This window comes from Zootoca vivipara, chromosome 12, assembly GCF_965207765.1.
Source record: "Zootoca vivipara chromosome 12, rZooViv2.hap1.1, whole genome shotgun sequence".
NCBI lineage: Eukaryota > Metazoa > Chordata > Lepidosauria > Squamata > Lacertidae > Zootoca > Zootoca vivipara.
Genome location: NC_142595.1, coordinates 15936386 through 15960909, shown reverse-complemented (window position 1 = coordinate 15960909; position 24524 = coordinate 15936386). Strand labels below are relative to the sequence as shown.

Below are 24524 nucleotides of genomic sequence, written 5' to 3'. Positions count from 1 at the left end.
CAAGACTGGATTACTGCAATGTGCTCTATGCGGGGCTCCCCTCAGTCAGTGCAGAATGCTGCAGAACGATTGCTGACAGGAGTGCAGCCCACTGAACTCTGGGAACAAGCCCTGCTGAACTCGCTGGCAAATAATTACTTGAAGTAAGGCATGTTTAGGAATGGTGTTGATGGTCTGGATCCAGTCCTTGACCGCCTGTTGCATTGTTGTTGTTGTTTAGTTGTTTAGTCATGTCCAACTCTTCGTGACCCCATGGACCAGAGCACACCAGGCACTCCTGTCTTCCACTGCCTCCCGCAGTTTGGTCAAACTCATGTTCGTAGCTTCGAGAACACTGTCCAACCATCTCGTCCTCTGTCGTCCCCTTCTCCTTATGCTCTCCATCTTTCGCAACATCAGGGTCTTTTCCAAGGATTCTTCTCTTCTCATGAGGTGGCCAAAGTATTGGAGCCTCAGCTTCAGGATCTGTCCTTCCAGTGAGCACTCAGGGCTGATTTCCTTCAGGTTTGATCTTCTTGCAGTCCATGGGACTCTCAAGATTCTCCTCCAACACCATAATTCAAAAGCATCAATTCTTCGGCGATCAGCCTTCTTTATGGTCTAGCTCTCACTTCCATACATCACTACTGTACTGGGAAAACCATAGCTTTAACTATGCTTAGGATATTTAACTTTGCTTGGGATATTTGACTGGGGGCATCTTTCCGTGTGAGCTTCATCGTGCAGCTGGGGGAGCTTATTTAATTTAATTTTAGTATTTATGCGCTGCCCCAAAAACTCCAAAGTGTATATATAGGATTTTGACAAGGGCTAGAACCTCCAGGCACTTTTAATAGGCTTTTCTTTTCGACATATACAGGAGAACCATCTTTTTCAAGGCCACCCCATCACAATCTGGACCAGGGGTCAGCAAACTTTTTCAGCAGGGGGCCGGTCCACTGTCCCTCAGACCTTGTGGGGGGCCGGACTATATTTTTTAAAAATATATGAATGAATTCCTATGCCCCACAAATAACCCAGAGATGCATTTTAAATAAAAGGACACATTCTACTCATGTAAAAACACCAGGCAGGCCCCACAAATAACCCAGAGATGCATTTTAAATAAAATGACACATTCTACTCATGTAAAAACATGCTGATTCCTGAACCGTCCGCGGGCCGGATTCAGAAGGCGATTGGGCCGCACCCCCGGGCCTTAGTTTGGGGACCCCTGATCTGGACCAATCAGGAACAATACTTGATAACTCCCATTACTTGCTCTTTGTTATTTCAACACACTATAAGTTTTGGGGGGTTCCCCCCTTTTTACTCTATTCTTATAATGGTTCTCTCTGTTTTAGAATAAATTATAAAATTAAATAAATAAAAACCTTACACACACAAAAAGTAGCCACACAGTTTTCAACATCAGTATAAAGTTATACCAAGAGTGGCTTAAAAATCCAATAAAACACGAAATGCAACACGTAGAAAGTACAACCGTCAGGTTAGTCTCTAAAAACATCAATGGTCAGCAAATCCCTGGGCGCGCGGACACGTGTTTTTTTTTTAATGGGTAGCGAAAAAATGCACTAATGTGCTTCGTAATCTTTTGCTGGGCAAGGAGCGCGCAGGGGGAAGCACGTGCCCTATTCGCTGCCAGCCCAGCCGCTCTCTCTCTCTTTTCTTTTCTTTTCTTTTCTTTTCTTCCTCCTCCCCTCCCTCGTTCGCGCCCCTTTCCTCGCACCGGGCTGGAAACCTCACATTGCGTAAGAGTCCCGGGCCGGCCACGCCCATCGGGGGGGAATTTCGCGGTTGTGAGATCACTCCCTCCGCCGCCCGCGAGATGCTATATAATTCCCACCCCCCGCCAAGTTGCAATCGGCAGACGGAGACGGAGAGTTTAGGATCGGTGGCCTCCGAACGGCGATCGTGGCGGACTAAGGATGCTGGACGTAGACTACGCGCAGTGAGTGAACCGGGGGCGAAGTGTTTTCGATTGTGGAGAAGGGGGCGCACACACAAATATATGGAATCATCTGCCCTGGTTTTTTTTAAAAATTCTTTAAAGTGGTCCCCAAGCATGTGCAGAGTTTTTCCCCCCAAAGCACCCATTTGCCTACGCCTCCCGCATTTGGGGATGGGGCGTTGAAGCAAGCGCTTGTTTCATTTTTAAAACTTTTGATCCCTGGGTCTGGGAGTTGCTTTTCTTCTCCCAGCTCGCTTCTCCGTCGGTGGTTGCTTGCCGGCTGCCAAAGTTGGACCAAAAAGTCTTTGCCCCGCAGCTCATACAAGGGGTGGAGGAGGGAGGGGTGCCCGAGAGGAGCAGAGGACTCCTGTAAAGTCGGGGCAAGCTGGCTGCGTTCCCGAACTCCTGGGTTCTCTGCGGGAGGGAAATCGGCCAGGGGAAGCGGGGTGCCTGTTCGGACCCGGGAATTCTCTGACTAGGAACAACGATTTTGTTAAAGCCGAGAACGGAGCTCAGCACAGAGCTAACTGAAAACTAACTGCATCAAGCGTACACGTTGTGAATCCACAAAAAGGCTTTAGAGCCAGAATTTTGGATTTCTGGCGTTTCTGGGCTGGGGGAGCAGTTTTGTATAAAGACAGTCAGGCTTTTATCACTTCATATGATTATTACGCCCACCTAGGACTTCAGGGAAGTCCATAAGCTTTTTCTCCTTCTCCACACAACAGCCTTGCGGGGAAGGCGAGGCTGAGTGTTAGCTTTTTGCCCAAGATCACCCAGTGTGGTTCATGGGATAGTTGGGATAGCTCAGTCAGTGTTAGCATGAGACTGCTCATCTCAGGGTCTTGAGTTCGAACCCCACATTGGGCAAAAGATTCCTGCATTGCAGGGGGTTGGACTAGAGGACCCTCGAGATCCCTTCCACCTCTTAACAATTTAATAATTCTCTATCTTGGGATACGAACCCAGGACGTCTCCTGCCTAAGCCCATCACATGGGCTCTCTAATTTAATGTCAGTTGCGAAAAGTAGGGGGCCGGAGGAGAAAGAACACGCAGTGGGAAGTGTGTGTTAATTTTTTATGCTGTGGGGGCTTTATCCTTGGTCACTTTGTGGACAGGATCCATGCCTTATGCCTGGAATGTTCCTGGAAACGCCAGTATTTAGGGCTGCTGCTTGTCTCTAAGGCAGGTTGCCACCAACATTTTCAAACGGGGCTCCTTTGCAAAGCAGGATCTGCTGTAAGGAGAAAAAATCTCTTGTACTGTACTGTATAACTTTTCCCACCATGGCATTTCTATGCTGGGCAAAACTTCAGCTGCTGAATTCCAAATTCCCCCCCCCCTTTTTTTGCAACAGCGAAAAGGCACAGAGACTTGGCCACTTTAAATACTGTGACCCTACTCCAAATTTAGCAGCCCCTTTCCGCCCCAATTTATTTGCAATCTAATACTGGGTGCTTTTGAACGCCCCCACCCACTCACCCACCCCAAGTGCACCCCATCCTCAACTTTCTCCTCTCACTTTCCTTCCCCTCCTCTTGCCTGTTATGCAAATGCTGAGGTGGGGAAAGGTAGATTTGAATATTTCCTCGGCTCACAAGAGTGTGACTGTGGGGTGGGGGGTGGGGTGGCGCCTTGAATGAGGGGAGGGTGTGGAGCTTCTTTGTCCAGCTTTTCCCACCCCAAATGTTGGGTATACAGTGTAATCCACAGCCCTCCTGCCCTAAGCATTGATTGAGCCAGTTTTAATACCTGCCAACTTAGGCCCACATTGACACCGTATGTTTTAAAGTGCGATGAGACCCCTTTATAAACAGCCATGGCTTCCCTTAGAGAATTCTGGGAACTGTAGTTTGTCAAGGGTTCACAGAGTTGTTAGGAGACCTTGACCTACAATTTTCAGGGTGGTTTAACAATCGGTTGTTCTTCGCTGGGAACCGGAGCTCTGGAAAGGGAACAGGGGTCTGCCAAAGGTCCCAGGGTTCAATCCCCACCAGTGCCGGGAGCGAATCCTGCCTGAAACCCTGGAAAGTGGCTGCCAGTCAGTGTAGACAATACTGATCTAAATGGAGCAAACAGGTCTCACTCAGAATAAAGGTAGCACCTTCCTATGGGCCACCAAACACCGATCTGGTTTTAAGCACCCTGTGAAATAACAGAGGCACAGCATGCCTTTGCATTAGAGAGCCCCTTGAGGTACGCAAATAAACCCTGTTTATTTCTTGTTTAGGGTCTCCTCTTGCTGCAGCAATTGAATTACGCAATTACGCCCATTGCCCCGATTTCCCCATCTGGTATATTTCATCCTACCGCTCTGTCCCCTTTCTCCATAACCAATAATACCCCATTTCCGCTGACATCTCCGCCACCACTTTCTCCAGCGCTGGCCCAAGACATTTCGCAGCTTGAGGTAGAACAGGAAATGGTCTCCACCCACCCACGCTCTGTGATTCAAGGTGCATAAAGGCCAGCCGAGCTATTTTGCCACCTGAGGCAGAAAAAAACAACAACCACCTTTTCTCTGGAAGTAGGGGAAAAAATAGTACAAATAAATAACAATGAGCTGCCTTTCCAGGACATAAATTTGCCCCTCACAGAGCTTCAACACCTGAACACCCTTCATGGAAGATAAGGCCAGGATGTCTATAATGCTTCTGAATAGCAGTTGCTAGGCAATACGGGAGGGGAATATGCTCTTGTGCCTTTGAACCAAAGAGATAAAAACTTAGTTGGTCTTTAAGGTGCTACTGAAGGAATTTTTTTATTTTGTTTCAACTCGGACCAACACGGCTACCTACCTGTAACTTGACAACTTTTGGAATACATCTGAAGGCAGCCCTGCAGAGGGAAGTTTTTAAAATGTTTTATTATGTGTGTGTGTGTACACACACACACACACACACACACACACAACACAACATTTTAAAAACTTCCCTCTACAGGGCTGCCTTCAGATGTATTCCAAAAGTTGTCAAGTTATCTCCTTGGCTCGGTGGTTGCCTAACTCCACACCGTCCAACATCTATCTGATGAAAATGGGGACAGTCCCAAGGAAAAGCGGGACATGCCCGGGATCAAATCAGAAACCGGGACGGCTTCTGCAAATCTGGGACTGTCCCTGAAAAACAACATATACAGTCATACCTCGGTTTAAGTACGCCTCGGTTTGAGTACCGTATTTTCAGTTTTAAGTATTCCGCGGACCCGTCTGGAAGGGATTAATCCACTTTCCATTACTTTCAATGGGAAAGTTCGCTTCAGGTTAAGTACGCTTCAGGTTAAGTACAGACTTCCGGAACCAATTACACTCATACCTTGGGTTAAGTACGCTTCAGGTTGAGTACTCTGCGGACCCGTCTGGAACGGATTAATCCACTTTCCATTGTTTCAATGGGAAAGTTTGCTTCAGGTTAAGTACGCCTCAGGTTAAGTACAGACTTCCGGAACCAACTGTGTACTTAAACCGAGGCATCACTGTATTTCTGCTGGAAGCTGCCCAGAGTGGCTGGGGCAACCCAGTCAGACGTGTGGGGTATAAATAAGTAAAATTATCATTATGGAATGGGACGTTCCTATTTTCATCAGAGAAATGTTGGAGGCTATATGTTTGGAGAACAGCACCACACAATTCAGAGATGTGCAAATTTCTTATGTGGTGAAAACAAAAATTCCTAGGATTCTTTTTTTTGGGGGGGGGGTGAGGGGGCACTTTAAATGTGTGCTGCATGAAAGTAAGTCTTGCCTTCACTGTATTTGCCAGTTTAAGCTCTTGACTGTGCTCTCCCTTTATCTGTCCTCCCCTCCCTATCTGTTTCCCTTTTTAATCTTTTTCTAAAGTCCCCTCCCTCTCTTGCTGTGTATCTCTATTTCCCATCAGATACATTTTGAAGAGGCCTGACTTTTATCACTTGTCGTTTTTTTTGTTTCTCTAGTACTTTCAGGGCTCCCAAAATCGCTTTGTGACAAATCCTCTTAAAGTTGCCCAACGAGGCAGGTCACTTACTACGCCCATTTTGCAGATTTATGCTGGAAACTGAGGCTAAGAGAGGGTGACTTGTTCAAGGCTGCCCTTCTAGATGCATCTGACTTGGGCTTAACACACACAACTATAAAAATGCATAGCGTGTGTCAGGATCTCTGTCCCTACTGCAGTGTAGGGAAGAGGATATGAGGCTTTCTGGGTACTTGGCACAGGATATGAATTATAGGACCCAGGTGGCGCTGTGGGTTAAACCACAGAGTCTAGGGCTTGCTGATCAGAAGGTCGGCGGTTCGATTCCCTGCAATGGGGTGAGCTCCCGTTGCTTGGTCCCAGCTCCTGCCCACCTAGCAGTTCAAAAGCACATCAAAGTGCAAGTAGATAAATAGGGAGGGTAAACGGCGTTTCCGTGCGCTGCTCTGGTTCGCCAGAAGCAGCTTTGTCATGCTGGCCACATGACCCGGAAGCTGTCTGCAGACAAACGCCGGCTCCCTAGGCCTATAGAGCGAGATGAGCGCCACAACCCCAGAGTCGGACACGACTGGACCTTTACCTTTATGAGTTATCATTAAGCCAGAGAAGCCCACCATATTCCTGGGGCAGGTAACAATATTTTTTGGGGTTTCGCAATCAGGGGTTTGAAACTGGGCCCGAGGCCAACATTTAGGCTGCTGCACAAACTGAAAATATAGGTATGATTTAATGGGAACTGTTGAGGCTTTTACCTTTGGGCTCTGAGACTTGGATCCACACAAGTGTTGTGCTTTCAGATGTATTCCAGGAAATATCAGTATTTTCACACACACACACACACACACACACACACACACCTGGTTTCCACAATGATTTCAGGCGTGGCTCCTGAACAAAACAGGACATGCCAAAGAGAAATTTCCAGTGACCAAGGCAGTGCATTTGGCCACGGGAGAGATCCACGTCTGCTGTGAAGCCTCAGTTTTCTATCTTCTAGACCAGGCACACGTCCAACTGGTAGATCACTGGCTCCCCTGAAAAAAGGTCAACAACTTTGACCTGAACCCCAAAAAAGGGTAGATCACTGCCAGTTTTTAACTCTGTGAGTAGATCGCAGTCTCTTGGGAGCTGGCCACCCCTGTCCTAGATGCTCAAATGTCTCACTTGGAAAACAAAGAAGGGAATTTGTTTTGGCTCAGTTAACATTTCAGGCACTCAACATTGTCAGTTGCAGGGATGGAAAACCTGTATAGTTCATCAGCCCCAGGCAGGACAGGAGCGTTTATGATTCACACATGCATACCCAGTTCCCTGCTCTGACCTGAGTCTCAATTTTGGGTGACAGGTTAGGTCTATATACCAGTGTTTCTCAACCTTTTTTGGGCCAAGGCACACTTGTTCCATGAAAAAAATCACGAGGCACACCACCATTAAAAAAGTTAAAAAATTTAACTCTGTGCCGCCCTATATTGACTATATAATTATGACTGTAAGAAACACTTGCCAATTGCTGTGTTGGTTGCAATCTCCTGTAATAAGGCTTCACAAGCCGCTGATTTCTCTGCCAGCACAATCCTTTGCTCAGCAAGTTTCAGGTTGAGCTCATCCAGCCAGCTTCTTTAAGTTTGTCTAAAACCACCCTCCCGTGGTGGTGGCTGTTGAGAGCTGCGCTCGCCCCGCGTCGTGACCCGGCTGGCTTCCTTTCCGGCGGGTCAGTGCTATCTATTGGCGGCTGCCAGGCACGTGACAATGCAAATCGCCCTTCTCGTCGCCGCACGTCGCGGCACACCAGCCAGCGTCTCGCGGCACACTAGTGTGCCATGGAACAGCGGTTGAGAAACGCTGCTATATACCATATCTGGGGAGCGCTTGCTAAACTACAACTCCCATCATCCCTGGCCATTGACCTTCCTTGCTGATGGGAGTTGTAGTTCCGCAACATTTGGAGGTTTCCCCGCACCTGGTATACAGTACAAGCTTTTTTCCCCTTCCAGGTTTCTGAGCTTTACTGCGTAGGTGCCCTCTTTTTGAGGCTGTATGAATTATTGGGAACACATCCCTTATGCATTGTCAAGAAAAATAATGTGCAGTGCAATTTGACCAAGCAGCCCCTGTGCTACAAACCTCAATATACCTGCCTCCATCTGTAAAATGGGAACAATGCTTCCTTGTTTCTTTCCTCTTCTCTGCGGGATGAAAGATTCAAACCCGATAAATATAATAAATCTCTTTGCAAGGAAGAAGTGGCACTCAGATAGTAAGTAACTGGCAGAACAGCAAACTTTAATTTGTTTAATTGCTAGTTTAGTAGCGACTAGGGCTGTCATTCAAATCTTGATCATCAGTTTCTGTTGGTAGATTGGATTAATTAAGTCTTGCTTGGGAGACAACGCATTGGACACAGGGGGATTAACTTCTGAATAATCATATATAGGATGGTGCTCTGTGCTGGTCAAGAACCGTAACAATAAATTAACTAACTAACTAACTAGCTAGGATGGTGCTGTAAACGTGTTTGTTAATAATGATGACGATGTTGATGATGATAAAATCTTTCTAACCAATTTCCCTTCTATCTTGGCAGGTTCGAGGGGTCCCAGTATGGCTATATGGTAAGTATGTGGCCCAGAATACTTGCATTTTACTGGTCTGAATGAGAGAAGAGGATTTCAAAGTGGGATTTTGTTGGCTCAGAAGCCAAGATGGAAACGTAAGAAACGGCCTTGCACTGAGTCGGACCATTGGCTCATCTAGCTCATATGGCCTACACTGGCTGGCAGCAGCTTTCCAGGGTTCCAAACAGGGGGCACTCCCAGTCCTACCCAGAGTTACTGGGGGGTTGAACCTGTAGCCATTCGCATGTGCTCTTAACCACAGGCTTTCCTTTTCTTTTCTTAGTGGAAGAAAGTCAGTCTAGCAGACCGGGGTGGGTTTAGAGGCTGGGAGTCTTCCTAGGTCCTTGTTGCATTTGAGGGTGTGGAGTGAAGGGGTTTTAATGTTGCTCACAGGCCTGTCTGTCATCTTCCCAGTTTCCCAGTGGCTGCATCTATGACCTGGACTCTTGCAAACAAGAACCCACCTTTCCTTCCTGCCTTGGAGACCCCGATAGCTCCCCAGGTAAGGCATGTCCTAGTGCTGGGGATGGGCTGCTCAGAATGGCTGGGGCAACTCGAGCAGTTGGGTGGGGTATAAGTAATAAATTATTATTATTATTATCATCAGTGTTATTTTTCTAGAAAAGGAGGTGCTGGAGCTCACCATGAACTTCTCCCTTGTTCTCGTACCTGAGAGGTGCTGGAGCTGAGCTCTGGCTGAAAAAAGCCATTATTATTATTATTATTATTATTATTATTATTATTATTATTATTACAGGAGCCAGGAGACCAGGGCTGCACACACAGTATACATTTAAAGCACATGATGCCCACGCCCCCGGCTTCAAGAATCCTGGGAAGAACTGTAGTTTACTTCTCACAGAACTACAATTCCCAGACGTACGATAATAATAATATAATAGTAATTTATTATTTATACCCCGCCCATCTGGCTGCCCCCCCCCCCGCCACTCTGGGCGGCTTCCAACACACATTAAAATACATTAAAATATCACAGATTAAAAACTTCCCTAAACAGGGCTGCCTTTAGGTATTTTCTAAATGTCAGGTAGTTGTTTATCTCTCTGACCTCTGATGGGAAGGCGTTCCACAGGGCGGGTGCCACTACCGAGAAGGCCCTCTGCCTGGTTCCCTGTAGCTTTGCTTCTCGCAGTGAGGGAACCGTCAGAAGGCCCTCGGCGCTGGACCTCAGTGTCCGGGCTGAACGATGTGGGTGGAGATGGTCCTTCAGGTACCGGTATACAGGACCGAGGCCATTTAGGGCTTTAAAGGTCAGCACCAACACTTTGAATTGTGCTTGGAAACGTACTGGGAGCCAATGTAGATCTTTCAAGACCGGTGTTATGTGGTCTCGGCGGCCACTCCCAGTCACTAGTCTAGCTGCCACATTCTGGATTAGTTGTAGTTTCCGGGTCACCTTCAAAGGTAGCCCCACATAGAGTGCATTGCAGTAGTCCAAGCAGGAGATAACCAGAGCATGCACCACTCTGGCGAGACAGCCTGCGGGCAGGTAGGGTCTCAGCCTGTGTACCAGATGGAGCTGGTAGACAGCCGCCCTGGACACAGAATTAGCCTGCGCCTTCATGGATGTGCACACAGCCGCATGCAAACTAATTGTAGGAGGCATATTATATATTGGGGTAGCCCTCATCCCTGATCATTGACCATGTTGGCTGGGGTGGGGGTGTTGATGGAAATAGGGAGTCCCAACATTGTGAGGGCACCACGCTGGCTACCCTTCCTCTACATACTGAATGAACAAATGTAAGTTCTTGTTCTCTCACTCGCCGATTTGCATGTGACCCTCTTTTGCCTAGCCGTTAAGACGGCCTGGAGAGGATTCATGCATGGCTTTCCTGTTTAGAACAGACAAGTCTCTCTCTCTTCCTCCCCCCTCCCCGCCTGCCCTGCTCGCTTGCGCAATCTGCATTTAATCGGCGGCTGCCATCTGATTTCTGGGATGTGCTTGCATCTATTACAGGCCTTGGTGGGAGCCTGCCACAGATAGGCGCTCTGTATTATTTGCAGAGAGAGAGAGAGAGAGAGAGAGAGAGAGAGAGAGAGAGAGAGAAAGAAAGATACTGCTTTTGGGCTTTGTAGTCTCGGGGAGGCTGGAAGTTGCCTGAAGATCATGATAATCCAATCTGGGGCTGGCCTGCCACTTTTGATCTCTGGCACCAAGTTGCCCAATCTACTCTGGTGTATCCTTAACATGCAACCCAGCCAGATGGGCAGGGTATACATAATAAAATTATTATAATCCAGCAACCGACCACCCACCGAACCTCTGCTTCCTGCCACATCTGCAGTGTAGTTTTGTGCGTTGGGTGGCGGGAAGGCAGAGCTGGTGTGTGGATCTGCCAGCTTATCAGTATGTGTTATTTGTTTGGTTTTTTATTCTGCCTTTCACCCAAGAAGCTCACAACCTGGTTAGTTTTATGGGCCTTCCCACTCCTGCTCAGCAGTGCGTAATAATAATAATAATAATTTTATTATTTGTTGCAACAGCCACGCTTCCAGCACATGCAAAACATAATAAAACATTAAGCATTAAAAACTTCCCCATACATGGGCGCCTTCAGATGTCTTCTAAAGGCCATCTCCTCGACATCTGATGAGAGGGCGTTCCACAAGGTGGGCGCCACGACCGAGAAGGCCCCCCGCCTGGTTCCCTGTAACCTCAACTTCTCGCAGGGAGGGAACTGGCAGAAGGCCCTCGGAGCTGGATCTCAGCGTTCTGGCTGAACCCTTCTGCCTTTCAAGCAACACCCTCCACGCACCAACCCACCCCTGGCCTCTGCATAAGTGAGACGGTGCGTCGGGTTCTGAAGAGTGCCAGGACTAGGGCCTGGGGAGGCCACAGCTCAAATCCCCACTCGGTCACGGAGCTCACTGGCAGGGCTGTCTTAAGCATATGTGGCGCCGGGGTTCAAAGATCCCCCCGGCGCCCCCCCCCCGGTTGCTCGGTCCCAGGCGCGCAGGAGGGCGGAGCCGGCCAGCCGCCTCAGCATCTCGCTGGCTCGGTTGCCCCCAAACTTGCGGCACAGAGCCGCCTGCAGAAGAGCCCGCTGCAGCGCTCCGACCGACAGGTGGGCTCTTCCCCAGACTCAACTCTCGGGCCCTGGAGTCTTGGCCTGGCGGCCCTGAGAGCCCAACACCCAGGTGCCCCGCACCCCTAGCGCCTATGGTTAAGACGGCCCTGCTCACTGGATGCCCATGAGCCAGTCACTGCCTCGCAGGGTTGTTGTTGGGGTTGCGCCAGGTGGGAGGGAGAACTATTTACCCTGGCTCGAGCTCCTTGGATGGGAAGGCGAGGCGTATAAATGCAGTCAGAGGAATAAATATATGGCAGCGCAGAACTGGACCGTTGGGTGTCCGACTCCCTGCGATGCAGGAATATGCAACTGTCGCATACAGGGAGCGAACTTGCAAGATCTTTTCCAAAAGCAGAGAGTGGACTGAAGCGATCAAACCGCTCCAGAATGTGTCTCTGTGGTTTTCTCTGGATTTTTTATTTATTTATTTACTCTGCCTTTCTTCTGTTACGGGATTCAAAGTTAACACACAACTTAGTCTCTGCTCCAGGCGCTGACCAGGCTTGGACTTGCTTTAGCTTCAGGCAATTTGGCCTCATCCTGTGCCTCCCGGCCATGCCCTAGGACTTCCTTTAGTCTTGCCCGCCTTAAGGGGCAAATACGCCCACAGTGTACTTGTTTTATGCTGATGGCCTGCAGCTCTACCCCTTCCTTTTCTAATCTCACTACCATTTCTGACTGGATGCCCTCTCGTTATCTTAAGCTTCATTTGTCCAGGAAATAGTTCTTCCTTGCTCTCCTTTTCTCTCATGCTGGGGGGCTCGCGTTCAATCCTTCCTTCCCCCCAACCTTCCCTTTTCTGTTCAAGCTACTGCAAAACGTACAAATGACAGTTCTCCATCCCACCCCGCTGCATCCCGCCGGCCCCTGCTCCGGAAATGTGATATTATTAATGACTAGTGGTTTTCAGCCCGTTCAATAACGGGCGCTAGAAGATATGTGAGAGGAGCAGCGGGGCTGCGGCTTTCCCTCTCTCTCTAGAAAGAAAGAAATGCTTTTAATGATAAGACATAATGTTTAACTTGTGTACTAAGGGCAGCGGAGGTGCAGCCTTAGAACAGTTTAGACAGGAGGGTTCAGTGACCGCAGTTAGACGATTACATTAGCAATGCCTGATCACTTAATTCAGAATACATGGATAGAATCATAGAGCTGGGAGGGACTCCCAGGGTCATCTAGTCCAACCCCCTGCAATGCAGGATTCTTTTTGGCCAACGTGGGGCTCAAATCCTTGACTCCCTGAGATTAATGAGTCTCATGCTTTAGTGAACTGATGGTGCACAGGGGAAGAATAAGAATACTTCAGATGGCACTGCCTAGAAAACACCAATTCTCACGTTCTAGGAGAAGAGAGTCGGCGCCCTGCCCTCGCCCGGGAGTGCTGCTATCACCGATGCACCTGTGACTAAGCCCAAAAGCGCAGATATCTCGTGTGGGACCCTCCCCCGGAAGACACAATATGAAATATTGGCCGGGGGGGGGATGAGTGTCTTTTTATTATTATTACCTTAAGTACCACATGGTTCAGGGCGCCTGCCTCCTCCTGCTGTACAGACGGCAGCAGAAGAAAGAAAGAAAAAGTTTCAGGAAGATCCAGCCTTTTCCTGTCTTTATAAAGTTGTCTCATCATCTGCCCAATAAAAGACCTAAGTGCTATAACAGGATCTGGGGCCAACCTGGCAGGACACTGGGGGAAGAAGGCGAAAGGCTGGTGTAGTAAACAGGGCTGGTGAAGAAATCTCAGCCTTTTACCAGGGGACGCTGTGGCTTTAAATCACTCCAAGAAGTGATCGGGTGGGTTTCCTCAAACGTCCCCTCCCTTGCCTCGCTCACCCGTGCTCCGGTGTCTGATTAAATGAGAAGGAAGTGTGGGAGAGAAGCTCTCCCTTTAAGAGGCAGCCTGCAATGGCAATTTCAACAATTCGTGGTTGCAGGCTGCCTCTTAAAGGGAGAGCTTCGCAGCCTCCACTCTCAAACTTCCTTCTCGTTTAATCAGACACCGGAGTGCAGGGGGGCGGGGCAGAGAGGAAAAGAGGATCGCTGAAAAGGGGAGGGGGAGGAAGAAAGAAGGACGGGGCGGGGGAAGTTCGCGTAGGTTTGAAAAAAAGCGAGCGAGGCAACGTTCCTTTGGTAGCCCAAGCAGGGTAGCCCACAGACTCACGGCCCCCCTCTAGGCAAAAGCAGCAGAGCCCAAGATATGCCAGAGGGCTGTGGGTCACATCCTCTTGCCCCAGAGCTGTGCTGAGCGCCTCACCCCCACCTCCCACCCCGGAGAAGGACTTTGTGCCTCCGCAGGGGAGATTTAGTATCAGAGGCTCTGACGGCAGAAAAACAGCTGCTGAGCCGGGAGGGGGTGACTCTCGAGTCCCCAGCAGGAGCGGCTTTTGTGCTGTCAGCAGCACGCCAACCGCTCAAGACCTGAGCCGGGTGGCAATGCGAGAGGGGAGGGCGAGCGGCGGTTGGCAGAGGGGGGGGGAGAGCGTGCGTGTGCGTGCGCGCGCGCGCAGTCTCTGCTGTCCAATCCCTGTGTGCCTGGGGGACATGCGCAGTGACCCAGGGACACACGGGACAACTGGACGCAGGGACAACATGGACATTATTATATAGGACTAGTGGTTTTCAGCCCGTTCAATAACGGGCGCTAGAATCCTGGGGTTCGGAGAAGCGCTTGCGCAGCGCTTCTCCGAACCCTGGGACCTGTCCTTGCTGTCGGCGGCAGGGGGACAGGAACGGAGGAGGAGAAAGCGCTGCTTTTTCCTTCTCCGTTCCTCTCCCGCAGCCGCCGACAGGAAGCAGATATCCCAGGGTTCGGAGAAGCGCTTGCGCAGCGCTTCTCCGAACCCTGGGACCCGTCCTTGCTGTCGGCGGCAGGGGGACAGGAACGGAGGAGAAAGCGCTGCTTTCTCCTTCTCCGTTCCTCTCCCGCAGCCGCCGACAGGAAGCAGACATCCCAGGGTTCGGAGAAGCGCTTGCGCAGCGCTTCTCCGAACCCTGGGACCCGTCCTTGCTGTCGGCGGCAGGGGGACAGGAACGGAGGAGGAGAAAGCGCTGCTTTCTCCTTCTCCGTTCCTCTCCCGCAGCCGCCGACAGGAAGCAGACATCCCAGGGTTCGGAGAAGCGCTTGCGCAGCGCTTCTCCGAACCCTGGGACCCGTCCTTGCTGTCGGCGGCAGGGGGACAGGAACGGAGGAGGAGAAAGCGCTGCTTTCTCCTTCTCCGTTCCTCTCCCGCAGCCGCCGACAGGAAGCAGACATCCCAGGGTTCGGAGAAGCGCTTGCGCAGCGCTTCTCCGAACCCTGGGACCCGTCCTTGCTGTCGGCGGCAGGGGGACAGGAACGGAGGAGGAGAAAGCGGCGCTTTCTCCTCCTTCCTTCCTCTCCCCCAGCCGCCGACAGGAAGGACGCGCGCACTCTCCCCCCCCGCCTCCTCCAACCGCCGCTCCTCACGGCCAGGGAGGGTTGTGAGGAGGCCTTCGCCGGCCTCCACCCCGGCGGGAGCGGCGGTTGGAGGAGGCAGAGTGGGGTGAGAGTGCGCGCGCGCAGTCTCTGCTGTCCAATCCCTGTATCCCTGGGGCACATGCGCAGTGACCCAGGGACACACGGGACATCTGGACGCAGGGACAACATGGACATTATTATATAGGATAATTAAATGTCTAGATCGCCCTTCATCCAAAGATCACAACATAAAAGTACAAAATGAGAACACAAACAAACAAAAACGAACCGATAACCACCAACCCACCACAATAACATTTAAAAGGCCGTGGAATGTTTCATCAGTCAAAGGTCTGGTTATAGAGAAATGTATTCCACTGGTGCCTAAAGATACGTAATGAAGATGCCAGGAGAGCCTCGTTGGGGAGAGCATTTCACAAATAGGGAGCCAATGCGGAAAAGGCCCCGTTCTCGGGTTGCCACCTTCCAGACCTCTCGCAGAGGAGGCGCACGAAGACAGGCCTCCAATCATGATTGCTGGGTTCAGGTCACTTCATATGCGGAGAGGTGGTCCTTGAGGAAAAGGCAAAAAGTAACTTGCCGTTCCCAAATCTTGCCGATTGCTGAATTCCATTCTTCTTGTCCCGTTCTTCTGCGGTGGCACTGGTTGATTGTCCTTTTTTTTAACAGTAGCGGCTAGAGTGCTGGACTTGGACCTGGGAGATCCGGGTTCGAATTTCCACTCAGCAATGAAGCCTGCTGGGTGACTTTGAGCCAGCCACCTTGAGCTCCTTGGAGGAAAGGTGGAATATAGCTGTAATAATAAATAAATATTATTTCCCAGTTTTACATGCTACTATTTTCTGCTCAACCTTCTCACCATTTTCTAAGGCTTCCGTTCTCTTATCTGATCCGGGTTTAATCTGCTACTCTTCCTTTTTGTTTTGTTTTTTCAAACCCTTCGCTCTTCGGCTCCTTGTTTATCTCTCTTTTATTTGCCTTCTGTCATTCTCTTAATTCAGCCCCCACTCCCTTACCTCAGAAGAGGATTTCGGCGGGAAGCTGCTTTCTGCAATGACAGAAATGCTGCCTGCAAAATCCTGGCTCCATCTCATTTCTGTCTTCTCCTCCCCTATTTTTTATTGCTGGTATAACCCAGAAAGAACAGCTGCCTATTCCTGCATTGCAGGGGGTTGGACTAGATGATCCTCGGGGTCCCTTCCAACTCTACTGTTCTGTGATTCTATGAAACTGCATCGGCTCACATTGAGAATAATCCATCCTGCAATGAAAATGTGTGTGTGTCCAAATAGATATCCAATGTAGACTGACAATGATAAGTTATACATTCAACTGCAGAAAGGGGGAATAAGATCTTCAGACAACTCAGCAATGGTTGGTGGGTTTTCTTCCTGCCAACCTTGAAGTATAGCTGTCACATCCGTCTTTAGTGCAATTTTATTTCGAGACTCTTTGTTTTGTTTTGTAATGCCGCTTTTCAGAGCCTGTTTGGGCTATATAAAGTGAGACATAAGTATTTTAAGTAAATGATTCATCACGGCTAACAGAGCAATTCTATCCTGACAAGGTACGTCTTCTCCCAAGGCTTTGGCTTCTACTCCTTGCCTTTCCTTCTCTGATCTCCTATTTCTTTACGGTAATACAGCCCCAAATGTATTCTACAAACCCTGGGGCTCTTCTAAGCCTTCTAATATCTTTTTCTTCCGTATGGCATTTTGATTGGAAAAGAATTCACGTTCAGAAAACTGAGTCCACTCTTTGGAAATAGGGTCTGGTTTCAAAAACTGTGCCCTCTAATGGGGAGAGGAGAGATTTTGGGCATGCAGCCGGTTCTGTATGTACCTGCTGCTCCCTATGCAAAATCGATGGCTTCAGGCATTTGCACACAGAAAAAAGCCTTCGTAGCCTGAGCTGAGTAACACAACCCTCAACCCTCCTGCTCTTATACCCAAGAGATCCAAGTGGATCTTGGGAGGAAGGGCTCCAGGATTCACAAAGCAGAGAAGGGGAGATAGGAGGAGGGAAAGCTACCAAGGCAACCTTTTGAAGGGCAGAGACTGGTCCAGTAGAACAGATGGGGCACTGCCCACTCACCCTGCTTCACACCCTCCTTGAGTAAAATCATAGAACTGTAGAGTTGGAAAGGGACCCCAAGGGTCATCTAGTCCAACCCCCAGCAATGCAGGAATCTTAGCTAAAGCATCCATGGCAGATGGCCCCATCCATCGTCTGCTTTAAAAACCTCCAAGAATGGAGAGCCCACAACCTCCTGAGGGAGACCGTTCCGCTGCCAAACAGCTCTTACTGTCTGAAAGTTCCTCTTGAAGTTTCGTCGGAATCACCTTTCTAGTAACTTGAAGCCCTTGGAAAAGAAAGTCCAGGTATAGGGCAGTATATAAATTCAATAAATGAAAATAAATGAAAGGAAAGTCCTGCCCTCCGGAGCAGGAGAAAACAATACTTGCTCCATCTTCCACATGACAGCTTTCGAGATATTTGGCGATGGCTATTGTGTCTCCTTTCTTGCAGGCTAAACATGCCCAGCTCCTTCAACCGTTCCTCATAAGGCTTGGCTTCTTGACCCTTGATCGTCTTAGTTGCCCTCCTCTGCACACGTTCCAGCTTGTCAACATCATTCCTAAATTGTGGTGCCCAGAATTGGACACTGTATTCCAGAGGCCTGGCTGGAATAGGTCCTCTGATAATATCTCTTGCTTGCCTGGGTTAGAGGAGTGCTTACTTGCGTCCATGTAAACCAGCCTACTGTACAACGTTTACACCCATTGCCCTACCCACATTTGATGCTGGCATTTGCCCACCACTAGCTTGCAGCCCCAGAAAGCTTGCTGAGCCCTAGGAATGTGGCCCCTGGGCTATGAAAGGTTCCCTGCTCCTGACTTGATTGGCTTGTTCTCTTGGGTCTCCTCTCTGACATCATAACCTTGCTTTTCAGAGTCTTGCATGAACTGGCTGGAGATGCAGGAGCCTGGCTATGAAGGCTATGAGGTGGGGCAGCTGGCCCAGCTGCAGAATGTCCAAGTCTCCTACCTGCATAGTTCTTACCCGCAGCTCTCCATGGATTCTGTCTACAGCCAGGAGGGATTGGTACCCACTCAGAACATGTGCCTTGCGCCCAAGGAAGACTACAACACCCAGGTGAAGGCGGCGCCTAGTCCATTTGGGGCAGGGCAAGAGAGAGCCAGGACCTGGGAAGGGTCTACGGGTTTGGGGAATGGAAAGCCAGGAGACCTGGGTTCTTAGATCTGGGAATGGAGCTTGGTGGGTAAGACAAAGTACTGCTGGGTGCCAATGAGTTCTTTTTTAAATTTTATTTTAAAGTTTTTATTTGATTTTACAAATTCATTCACGCAGATAATGTTCTTGCAAATATTAAATCTTTACAAAGATTCTTCCGAATCCTCCTCCCCTCCGTGGGTTCTTTAAGTAACTTTTTCAACTTATAAGCCCATCTAATTTACAACCCTCCGTTGTATCAAAAGTCTATGTATCATTGCAAGAGTTATTTAAAACCTGAAGAGTTCAAGTGTTTACAGTGGTCCTTCAAATGCAATCTATATTTATCCCGTTCTCTGTTGAAGTTTTGATCCTCCTGAGTTCTGATTTCCCCAGTTAATCTTGCCATCTCTGCACAGTCCGGTAATTTCATCAGCCGGTCCGCCCTAGTAGGTATCTTATCGCCTTTCCAGCTCTGGGCAAGCAGCTTCTTTGCAGCTGTTGTAGCGTACATAAACAGGGTGCCAATGAGTTCTTGGTCACACCCAGACTAGGGCCGGGCATTATCTAGTTTTCAACATCGTGATATATCACCAGCTAAACATCATGATATACTAATATATCACAATGTCTGAAATAAGGATGGAGCTATGTAGAGGCACTGGCTGGCTTCGCGGTTTTTCCGGTGTCGTGATTTTTTGATGGCGCCTGCTCTTGCGATTCGCTGTCCCCTGCATTAGGCAGGCGAGAGCTAAGCAGACGGGAGTTAACAGAGGCTGTAGAAATCGAGAGGAAGCATTGGCCAGCTTCACAGTTTTCCTCACATTATGATTTTTTGCATAGTGCGCGCACACACACCACGATTCACAATACCTTGCCACATCAAAAATTATGAAACCGATAGCACGATATGGACTTCCAAACCAGCTTGGGACGATACAGTATATTGATCTGTTGCCCAGCGATGGGGTGAGCTCCCGTTGCTCGGTCCCAGCTCCTGCCAACCTAGCAGTTCGAAAGCACGTCAAAGTGCAAGTAGATAAAATAGGTACCGCTCCAAACGGGAAGGTAAACGCCGTTTCCGTGTGCTGCTCTGGTTCGCCAGAAGCGGCTTAGTCATGCTGGCCACCTGACCTGGAAGATGTACGCCGGCTCCCTCGGCCAATAACGCGAGATGAGCGCTGCAACCCCAGAGTCAGTCACGACTGGACCTAATGGTCAGGGGTCCCTTTACCTTTACCATACCGCTTTAACAGCTATGGAGAATCCTGGGAACTGTAGTTTGCTCTTGTTTCTGGAGATTGTGATTGAGATCAGCACCTCTAGCAAACAACAGTTCCCAGGATTCTCCATGGCTGTTAAAGTGGTATGAGGGTGCTATAAAAGGCTGTTTAAAGCAGTATAGGCACGCTTTAAATGTACTGGTGTGTAGACAAGGCCCCAGATTAATTTGAAACAGAAAAGGGGGTTATCTGTTTGGCCTTATCTGGGTTCTGTAGCTGTAATCCAAAGCTGTAGCCACGGAGTGGGGGTGGTTTTGATAAGAGGAAAATTGCATCTGAGGGAAAAGATTAACTACTCTCTCCCCCCAGGCACCAGCGCTCTGATCAAATTGGTAGGCCCTCTCATCAGAACAGTCAAGAAGAACATTCTAGATCAGGCCAATAGTTATAGTCTAGTATCCTGTTCTCCCAGTGGCCTGTCAGATGCTTGCGGTAAACTGAGATGCAGGACCCAAGTTCAATAAACATCCAGCCCTCCTGAGAATACCAGGAACTGGTATTCAGAAGCATCTCTGTCGAGACAGAGCCTAGCCATCGTGGCTAGCAGCAACTGATAGCGTTATCCTCCTTAATCACCCTATCTCCCATTCCCGCTCTCCCCCCCCCCCCCCGCTACTGTTTGTCAAAAAGTAAACGAAGCACCAAGAAGATCCTATCACGGTTTTCCTGCCTAATGTGTCATTTTTGGTCCTAACACTCAACAAAATGTTCCTGGTCCCTAATGAGAGGACTCAGTCAGGGCTCCGGCCGGCCTAGATCAGGAGTCTTGTATGGGGAAGAAAAAAACAACCCCTTTTTCTTCCCCTCCTGTATCACCCAAAGGCTCAGGTGGGGGAGGGAGGTATTTTTGATTGTTACTGTGTTGTGTATTTTTGTGTTTTTATATTGTAAACCACTCTGTGGTCTTTGGGTGAAGGGTACTTCCAGGGTTTCCCAACCTTGGGTCCCCTGCTGTTTTTGGACTACAACTCCCATCATCCCTAGCTAGCAAGACTAGTGGCCAGGGATGATGGGAATTGTAGTCCGAGAACAGCTGGAGACCAAAGGTTGGGAAACACGGCTATAGATATTAAATGAATGAATGAATGAATGAGAACAGTAGGGGAATCCCACCCTGGCCTTCCTGTGTAACATGTAGTTTGGTCCTCACTTCCTGGGCAAGGACATTCCTCTTTGGCTAACGACTGGTATGTTGTTGTTTTTTACCCCTCCATCCCATGGACATCTACAGATCTACCTCCCCTACGAGCAGTACCCTCTTCCCAGGGAAGTGCCTAGCCCCTCGTCGGAAGAAGAGGAATTCCACGGGGAGAGTCGGAACCTGGAGGTGTCCTCGGACAGCGACTTGGATGAGAATCTCTCGCCTGGTTTTGATTCAGGTGGGTGCCTCCATCCCATGCTTTTAGCACCCAGCAACACCATGCACCTTGTGTGTATGTTTCTGCACACACATGCAGAAATACTCACTGTATTGTTAAAGACCGGCAAGGCTGAACCTGGCGTAAATGCCAACTATACCAGTTGAACTCAGCAGAGTAGCGCAGGCACAGAGGAAACTTCTTGGTTGCAAAATGAAGGCAAGTTGCAAGAACACAGGAACTCACTGCAACTAGTATTGTGTAACTATTTACAGCTTTATTTACAAGAACAAAACAACAAACAGTACATAGATCAGTACTTCTCTCTATCTCTCTACAAAACAATAACCACATCAGGAACACACCACCAACTCTTCACAAAACCCCACAAATTCACCCTTAGTCTAATAGGGTTACTGCACCAATCACCAAGCTGTTGCTAAGGCTCTATCACTAGGCAAATTATCCAGCCTGGAGTTTGCTGAAACACTCTTCTGGGCATGTTGCCAGCTCTTAATTGCTATGTGACCAGATGCACGTACTCACACAGTGAAAAAACCTCAACATGTATGTTGAGTGAAGTTGAGCGGGTGCTGCTGCCCAGGGATTGTGCGTTGACCCCTGCCCCCCCAAAAGCCACAACTTATAGGGTATTGCCAAGAAGGCTGGTGTTTCGCCTGAAAAGAGTCCTTGCGTTTGCAGTCTCCAATCTCCCAGCTAAAGTGGGCCCATAGAGGGTGCCTTGTCTGAGCACCCCCCAAAACCCTGGAGCCAACACTGTGTTTACCATACCAAAAAAGGGACACGGGTGGCGCTGTGGTCTAAACCACCGAGCCTCTTGGGCTTGCCGATCAGAAGGTCAGCGGTTCGAATCCCCGCGACGGGGTGAGCTCCTGTTGCTGTGTCCCAGCTCCTGCCGTCCCAGTTGGTGGCTGTCAGAGGATGGAGTGGGTTAAGAGGTGGGGAAACAGCAGCCCTACCCCCCCCCAAGCTTAATGCATAACACAGGAGACACAAGGGGAACGGTTGGGGAAGGGTTGAAAATAATTTACAAGGTATGCTTGGGCAAATGAAACATTGTTCCTCAGCGGCTTCCATTTCAGAGCACAAGCAATTATTGCATTTTGTGTTAGCCAATTTTAGAAAAACTGTTGGCGGTTCGAATCCCCGCAACGGGTTGAGCTCCTGTTGCTCTGTCCCAGCTCCTGCCAACCTAGCAGTTTGAAAGCACGCCTGTGCAAGTAGATAAATAGGTACCGCTGCGGCGGGAAAGTAAATGGTGTTTCTGTGTGCTCTGGTTACCCTCATGGTGTTCTGTTGTGCCAGAAGCGGTTTAGTCCTGCTGGCCACATGACCTGGAAAGCTGTCTGTGGATAAACGCGGCTCCCTCGGCCTGAAAGCGAGATGAGCGCTGCAAACCCATAGTCGCCTTTTTACCTTTACATACCATATAAAAACATAACAAAACCATAAACATTAAAAAAATTCCCTATACAGGGCTGGCTTCAAATGTCTTCTAAGGGTTCTATAGCTATTCATCTCCTTGACATCTGATTGGAGGGCATTCCACAGGGCGGGTGCCACTACCCAAAAGGCCCTCTGCCTGGTTCCCTATAACCTCACTTCTCACAGTGAGGGAACCGCCAGAAGGCCCTCGGAGCTGGACCTCAGTGTCCGGGCTGAATGATGGGGTTGGAGACGCTCCTTCCGGTATCCTCAATAGGCATGATGGGTATTTTCTTAATCTCCACTGAACGCCAGTTTTTAGGCATGGAGAGCATTGCGCTCACGATTTTTGTTTGTCTGTCGCCCTCCGCAGGCTCCCGACGGAAGTTGCGCCTCTACCAGTTCCTGCTGGAGCTCCTTGAGCGCGGCGACATGAAGGAATGTGTGTGGTGGGTGCACCGCGACGCCGGGATCTTCCAGTTCTCCTCAAAGCACAAGGAGCTCCTGGCGCATCGCTGGGGACAGCAGAAGGGCAACCGCAAGAAGATGACCTACCAGAAAATGGCTCGGGCGCTACGCAACTACAGCAAGACAGGCGAAATTCGCAAGGTCAAGAAGAAGCTCACCTACCAGTTTGGGACAACTCTGGTGGCGCAGTCGGCTACCTCCTAAACTCCACCCATCCACCCGCTGCAAGAATATGGGGCTGGGGCCATTAATGATGACTGGACCTCCATTCTCTGCCTTCTCCAGACCAACCCCTTTCTGGTGCCTTCAACCAAACTGCACGAAAGAATCTAGGCTGGGTGGGAAAAGTTGTGAAGACCCAAATGAGGGTGGGATGGGCTCCAGTAGGTTGCAGTCAGGGAGGCCAGCTATGAAGGCACCAAGATCCCCCACCAGAGGGGTGGAGGATATGCACTTTAGTGGGAATCGGGCTGCTTGGACTGTCATGGTAGGGTGAGGTGGAGCAAAGCATTCTGGGATTCTTAGGAGGCTATTGCCTTTGCCTGGGTTGATTGGGAGGAAGGGCTCTTTCAGCAGGGCCTGGTCCATGTTCTTCCTTGGTGGAGTACGGAAAAAAGGGTGTGTGGGGAGATGAATCACAGTACGGGGGGAGCAAAGGGGTCCATGTGGTTACCTTATGGTGAAGGGGGGGGGGACTACGCTGTGAAATAGGAACCAGGTGGGTGGTGGAACTCTGTGTGGGTTGAAGGATTTGCTCTGCTGAGCTGGGGCCAAAGTTTGGTCAGAGGGGTGTCACTGAGGCCACTCTCTGTCCACCCTGGCTAGCAGTTTAAAACTGGTCGTTTTAAAACAGAAGGAGCTTTTGTGAGTATTTATGCAAGGTGCTGGGATTTCTAGAAGCGGCATATTGTTTTGCTTAGGTGGGGGCAGAAGAACCAAAAATTATTGTCCAGAAGTTCTGTCTCTGTGTGTATATATATGTATATGTAGGCAAGATGTTTATTTAATGCTATAAGGTCTGCGGGTTTGGTTGGATTTCAATCTCCTGAAGGGTTTCTTTGTTTTTGTACGAAATCTGATTGTTATTTTTTAAAATGGATCTCTTCTGTATAAACTGTAAAATTTGCAAATAAATTTTTAAGGGGTTTGGCTAATTTGGAGGGGGTCGTTAAAACCTTGTTCTGCAGCGATGGGGAGTGGGAGGCTGTGAATTGCAGTGTCCATCAACTTTGGAGGGGTGAGCTCCCTCAAATATTTTATACAGGGTGGGGGGTGAAGGGACCTCCTCGGCCCCTAGGAATTGGTTCATACACTCATGGCAGAGGCGAGCCTTGAATGAGATGCTTAGTAGCTCAAGACTAGACCATTGCATGTTACGGATTCTATTTTGGGGACTCTCTTTTTAAAACATTGCACTCCATCCCGGCTTACATCTAACTCCAGATCTTTTTGCAGAGCGAGACTACAAAAATATTCTTATGGATTAACTTGTCTTTAGATATGCTTTCAGTGCTCCAGAGCAAATTGTGCAAAGACCTCTTGGCATCCTTGCAAGACCACGAGCTTTTGCCGCTGTCCCCTGTGAGATATTCTGAGAATTAGCATCTACACAGCGGGTTGGGCAGAGAAATTTACTGTTTCCCTCCCAACACATTGCCATAGCG

The 24524-nt window shown here is 49.3% G+C and overlaps 1 protein-coding gene across 1 annotated transcript; it reads left to right on the top strand.

The window, feature by feature from the left end:
- Positions 1 to 1771: 1771 nt before the first annotated feature.
- On the top strand, positions 1772 to 24014 carry SPIB (Spi-B transcription factor). The gene is made up of 6 exons (XM_035134685.3): positions 1772 to 1951; positions 8489 to 8516; positions 8934 to 9021; positions 18025 to 18227; positions 20820 to 20967; positions 22766 to 24014. The coding sequence occupies exons 1-6, from the start codon at positions 1929 to 1931 to the stop codon at positions 23062 to 23064; spliced, it is 789 nt and encodes a 262-aa protein (XP_034990576.2). The 5' UTR covers positions 1772 to 1928; the 3' UTR covers positions 23065 to 24014.
- Positions 24015 to 24524: the final 510 nt, after the last annotated feature.

What these genes read in the sequence shown, in the direction of transcription:
- SPIB (XM_035134685.3), top strand. Translation starts at nt 1,929, where the DNA reads ATGCTGGACGTAGACTACGCGCA. An exon ending in AGGAAGACTACAACACCCAG is followed by an intron (nt 18,228 to 20,819) that starts GTGAAGGCGGCG and finishes GGACATCTACAG; the next exon opens with ATCTACCTCCCCTACGAGCA. An exon ending in CTCGCCTGGTTTTGATTCAG is followed by an intron (nt 20,968 to 22,765) that starts GTGGGTGCCTCC and finishes CGCCCTCCGCAG; the next exon opens with GCTCCCGACGGAAGTTGCGC.